Raw genomic sequence first — 6000 nt, forward strand, 5'->3', positions numbered from 1 at the left:
ACATGGGGATTATTACAATTAAAGGTGAGATTTGGGTGGGGACACAGCCAAACCGTATCACATGCATTTCAAAATTTGATAGATATTACCATTTCTACCAAAGATACAGTATCAATTTCTTTCCCTCCAACAGCATATGAAAGTGCCACTTTCCTTACATCATCATCACCACTGAGTATTATCAAACTGTTCATTCTTTTCTACTGATAGGTGAAATATTGTATCTTATTGATTTCAAATGCAATTGTTTAATTATGAATGGTGTTCAGTGGTTTTTAAAATACGCTTACAAGTCTAGGATGTTATTTATTAAACATGATTTTAGATATTTTCTTGGATGCATTAATATTTTTCCAGACTCTTCCCCAAGTAAAAGAAAGTTCTAGATGTGATGGAGCATTGAGGCCAGTGGGGCCATGCCTCTTAGCTGGCAACATTATTTCTTTCATTTTTTTTTTTTTTCCAAGATGGAGTTTTGCTCATGTTGCCCAGGCCCAAGTGCAATGGCGCAATCTTGACTCAATGCAACCTCTGCCTCCTGGGTTCAAGTGATTCTCCTGCCTCAGCCTCCCTAGCAGCTGGGATTACAGGCATGTGCCACCATACCCAGCTAATTTTTCTATTTTTAGTAGAGACAGGGTTTCTCCATGTTGGCCAGGCTGGTTTCGAACTCCTGACCTCAGGTGATCCACTTGCCTTGGCCTCCCAAAGTGCTGGGATTACAGCCATGAGCCACCACACCCAGCAGCAACATTAGTTCTTATAATAAAATAAGTCATGGTGGACCTGTGTTCTCTGTAATAGTAATGAGATGGAGACAAGAGAAAAAAAGGGTAGTAGGATCATGACTTAATTTCAAAGGTCCTAGATGAATGACAGCGGGTCTTCAGTTGGTCAACAGAAATTCCCCAAAGAGAAGATACACATTAGGAATAATAAATGAGATTTTGATTGCAATTCCTAGACTCTAATATTTGCATAACACCTTATACTTAGAGCACAGATGCTGGGATCTGATATCACTGATTCTGCCACTTCTCTGTGTGGCCTTAGCCATGTTCCTTAATCTAACTGACCCCAATTCCTCTCCTATAGTTAAATAAGAATTGTAACCTTAATAGCTAGCTCCTAAAGTTTTTAGGACTATTAAATGAGATAATTGCTATAAGTAAAGTACTTAGCACAAACCTTATACATAGTGAGTCCTCAATAAAAGTTTGTTATTATTACTATAACAATTTTACCCATGACTTTATTCCAATTGTGTGGTTCATTTGAGACAAGAACTTCTTTCATCTGCTTCTAGGAGCCTAGGTCTTTTGCCACTCATAGAATAAAATAGTGTGACGACTAGCTCTTTGTTACTTCCCCAAACAGTATGAGGTAGGAGTAAAAACTCAGCTCATACTGTAGAGAATTTTGAGTTAAATCCAAGGAGGAAATCCCCCATGAGCAAGGTTATTTATGCCTAGTGTTCCATTATTGGAATGCTAAGCATGTGGGAGTTATTTATATCCTACTGCTCAAGGTCATTGCCAAGGTCTGATTGTAAAAATTCAAAATATTGCAATCTCAGACATAAATGGGTTAAATTTTTAAAAAGGAGGGTTAAGGATTCCTCATTTCTCTAAGTAGATGGTTCTCAGCTCTAGCTGCTCATTACAATCCTCTGGGAAGCTTTTAAAAAATACTTATGCTCAGGCCTTCCATATCCAGTGTATCAGGCTGTTCTCACATTGCTATAAAGAAATACCTGAGATGGGGTATCTTGTAAAGAGATTTAATTGGCTCATGGTTCTGCAGGCTGTACAGGAATTCTGGGGAGGCCTCAAGAAGCTTCTAATAATGACAGAAGGCAAAGAGGGAGCAGGCACATCACATGATGAGAATGGAGCAAGGGCAGGGAAGTGTCACACATTTTTAAATGACCAGATCTTGCAAGAACTCACTCATTATTGCAAAGACAGCACCAAGCCATGAGGGATCAGCCCCATGACCCAAACACCTCCCACCAGGCCCCATCTCCAGCACTGAGGATTAAAATACAACATGAGACATTGGCAAGGACAAACATGCAAACTTATCACCCAGAGATTCTGATTTAATTGTCTGGGTTTGGGGCTGGCTTTGGTATTTTTAAAAACATGTAGTCAGGCTTGAGAACCACTGCAAAGCAGAGCTGTGCAGTGTCTCATGAATGTTAGTGCAGTGGTTCTCAATCTTGGCTGCCTGATAGAATCACCAAATGAGCACTGACATTGGGCCTATCCACAGAAATTCTGATTTAATTGGTCTTAGGTATAACTTGGTCATCAGGATTTCCAAAATCTCCTCTGGTAATACTAATGTGCATCCAAGGTTGAAAACCACTCTGAAAGACTCTAGATTTCAGAACTTCATTCATGGAAATTTCCTTTAGGTCTGGAATGGAGTCATAGTATATTTATTTTTAATTAACACCCCAGGTATTTGTGTTGTTTGTACATAACTGAAGTAGAGGCTAAAAAAGGGCTGTACTTAGATATCTCTGCTACAGCATCCTCCAATGTAGCTAAAATAATGGAAAACTTACAAACCAAATAAGAGTATTATATAATGTTAAGATCCTCTATTAGCCCAGTTCACTAAATGACCTGTTGGGTAACTAACATTTGTACAACATTGCCGTTCATAATGATTAAATATTTTCTGAATTGCTCCTCAAAGGTCTCTGTGATCTATGTGTTGTTCTTATCACCCTTATTTTACTACAGATGTGCTGAGGATCAGAGATCTGGGATTTGGGTAAACTGACAAATGTTGTCATCAGGATGCTAACTCATGATTACTTGATGTCAAATTTCATGTTATTACTTCATTTTGCTTTTCAGAGTGTATATAAAGATAGTTGGGAAAGGCATAGTTAGTTTAATAATATGCCATAAAAACTAAGGATAATTACTGTTGTTGATTACTGCATAGTAAATTCTGCTAGCATTCTGAGTGGGAACTTTTGATTGATGGTAAACTTTGAAGCACTCAGGTAAATCTTATTTGTAAACATTTGAAGTAAGAAACCAGCACAGATGAGCATGTGGAAATTTTGGTGAGGATTCTGCCACTTGTTTAGGTAACTCAATGAGCTGTATTTCGTTGAATAACTACAGCCTCCATCTCTTACCTTTTGTCAGGTGTGCCAAAGAGCCTGAATTACAATGGCGTGAAAGAGCTTATTTTAGCAGTCGATGGAGTGGTGTCTGTGCACAGCCTGCATATCTGGTCTCTAACAACGAATCAAGTAATTCTCTCAGCTCATGTTGCTACAGGTCAGTGAGTTTTGTAAACACCCTGGAAAAAATTCAGTCTTTGTCTTGTAAAGTCAGTAATTTCCCTCCTTTTTGTAGAGCTGCCCTTATTGTCTGTTGCCTGTTGAAACACTATAAAGTGTTTTCTATTCCCAAGGGCCTTTGAAACCAACCCACTTATTGATGTTGTCATAGCAACAATGATACCCAACTGACAACCTTGGGACTGACTACAGAGGGCAGAGGACAGACAGAACAAAGGGCTAAAATGTGACCCCAACCTCAACGCCTGGGACTCTGAAAATTCAACTTCATCTGTTTGGCTTGGTGCCCTATCAGTCAAATAGTAGGAATGAATGAAAAACTTAATCTTAATTGAGTATCTCCTATATAAGATGTTTTTCCTAGCACTGAAAGTAGAAAGATGAAAGAAACACAGGCCCCACTCTTAAATTTCTAACAAGCTAATGGAAGTGCTAATAGGAATTGTGGTGTGTCCCACACTGTATGGTTAGAAATTCTGTAGCCATGTGAGATAATTCTTATAATATTAGACTTATAGTAAAAATTACTTCTTCAAGAAGTTAATTTTGTCTCCGATATATCCTAGAGCTGGGAGGATAGGCAGTGGGAGGGCATTTACTGCCTCAAGAGAAAGCTCAGGCCAAGGATAATACATTAGACTGCTAAAAAATGACTCAAGAAGTTACTTAGGGACAGGGGGCAGGAACACCAGTGACAGTCATTTGAAAACTGTGCTTTCTCAGACATCCTCATCTTCTCGAAGGGACTCAGATCTGACTTTAGGGAATTTACATCATTCACTATGCCAATATTTCACTGCAAATGGAAGAATCTAGTAAACACTCAGGTTGCCATGGAGGGGACTTTACAGCCTGCTGATAGCATTTGTGACAGGAAAAAAAATGGTAGTGAGGTTGCTTCTCTAAGAAAGGTCTGTGGGGAGCTCTAAATGCTTCCTGGTTCCTGTCACTATCCTTGATATAAATTCTGATTACTTACAAGGCCTGAAACCCAGAGATCCCTGGGAGCTGGTGAGCAGGGCTGTATAAGAAATAATAGTTCTGTCTTGGCTTTTTCCAGGGCTTGTTTCTCTTTCTATCCAAAGCTCCTAGCAATGACAGACTCCTGAGATAACAGTGGACAGAAAGAGTTCCCATAGTGACAGGGCACTTTGCTGCACTAGAGTTTCCCCTGCCTTGTCTGTGTGAACGTCGCTGATTATCAGTGCCAACCTGGCTTCCTCTGAGTGCCCTGCCTCTTCCCTACCCCGGAAGGTCAAAGACAAAGTACTTGAAGTTGGAGTCACAGCAGTCACCCATGTGTGTGCAATCAGTGCTAATCTCCCTGTGGTTCTTTATCAACAGCAGCCAGCCGGGACAGCCAGATGGTTCGGAGAGAAATTGCTAGAGCCCTCAGCAAAAGCTTTATGATACACTCACTCACCATTCAGTTGGAATCTCCAGTGGACCAGGACCCAGACTGCCTTTTCTGTGAAGACCCCCGTGACTAGCTCAGTCACACTGTCAGCTTCTCATATTTGACAGGCCACCTCCAAACATACTGCTATGCAGTTTCTACATCACAGAAAATAAGGAATCAAAGGAAGAAATTTAAGGAAGTCATGTTATGGCACAATGCGCATTTTATCTATTTATTTAGCTCCATCCACCATGAAGGAAGAGGCACTGAGATCCATCAGTCAATTGGATTATATACTGATCAGTAGCTATGTTAATTACAGGAACGTGTATATAGATTATTCCTGAGTGGAGCCAAACTAACAGCTGTTTGTAACTATTGGCAAATCAAAATTCATCTCCCTTCCAATAATGTCTCTTGAGAACACATAGGTAAATTTGAACTCAGGAAAGTCTTACCAGAAATCAGTGGAAGGGACAAATAGTCAAAAAATTTTCCCAAAACACGAAAAACAAAAAATAAAGAGAGTCAACTCAGGAATAAAAGTGACTCTGTATGCTAACATCCCATTAGAACTTGGTTCTCTCACCAAGCTATAATGTAATTTTTTTTCCTACTCTTAATTGGACATATGTATGAATATACAGAGAGGCAGGTACAACTAATTTTTATTGTCACATTTTGGCAATAAATCCCTCTCATTTCTAAATTCTAACCTGTTTACTTCAAAACTTTACATAATCACTGTTCAAAAGGAAATATTTTCACCTACTGGAGTGCTTAAACACCAGCAACAGCCAAAGAATGTGGCAGAGACTCAGAAATCTTCAAGAACAGCCGACAAAAGCATTCGAGTTGACCCCACCAAGTTGTTGCCACAGATAATTTAGATATTTACCTGCAAGAAGGAATAAAGCAGATGAAACCAATTCATTCAGTCCATGAGCATGATCTGAGCACTGCTTTGTGCTAGACATTGTGCCTAGCATCAGAACTATAAGGAAGAATCAAATGCACCAAGTGCTTCTATGTCCTGGTAGCAACTCAACACTATCCGTGGAGAGTAAACTAAAGATGTGCAGGCCAAAATTCTGGAAATCCTATGTCAATGGGTTTGGATTGGAACCTGGACTTCTGCATTTTTTTAAAAAAATTTACCCAGAGATACTTCTAAAGATGAGCTATGGTGTAGAAGATTGTCAACCACAGGAGGTCGTTGAGTGGGACAGCTAGACACATACACAGGCAGCTACAATAGTATCCTGAATTGCAA

At 39.6% G+C, this 6000-nt stretch overlaps 1 protein-coding gene and 1 long non-coding RNA gene across 2 annotated transcripts in view; one reads left to right on the forward strand and one right to left on the reverse strand.

The window, feature by feature from the left end:
- Nucleotides 1-5442, forward strand: part of SLC30A8 (solute carrier family 30 member 8) — a 43759-nt gene extending 38317 nt beyond the window's left edge. Inside the window, exons 7-8 of the mRNA XM_032252455.1 lie at nucleotides 3171-3305; nucleotides 4673-5442. Of these exons, the coding sequence (XP_032108346.1) occupies nucleotides 3171-3305; nucleotides 4673-4818 (281 nt within the window). The 3' untranslated portion in view covers nucleotides 4819-5442. The remainder of the gene's footprint in view (nucleotides 1-3170; nucleotides 3306-4672) is intronic.
- LOC116532866 overlaps nucleotides 1-5604 on the reverse strand; it is a 95948-nt gene extending 90344 nt beyond the window's left edge. The window contains exons 1-2 of the long non-coding RNA XR_004260986.1: nucleotides 5500-5604; nucleotides 4752-4882 (exon numbers count right to left, since the gene is read on the reverse strand). This is a non-coding gene — a long non-coding RNA (uncharacterized LOC116532866). The remainder of the gene's footprint in view (nucleotides 1-4751; nucleotides 4883-5499) is intronic.
- Nucleotides 5605-6000: the final 396 nt, after the last annotated feature.

This window comes from Sapajus apella, unplaced genomic scaffold (assembly GCF_009761245.1).
Source record: "Sapajus apella isolate SASKATOON/1434 unplaced genomic scaffold, GSC_monkey_1.0 scaffold3, whole genome shotgun sequence".
NCBI classification, from domain to species: Eukaryota; Metazoa; Chordata; class Mammalia; order Primates; family Cebidae; genus Sapajus; species Sapajus apella.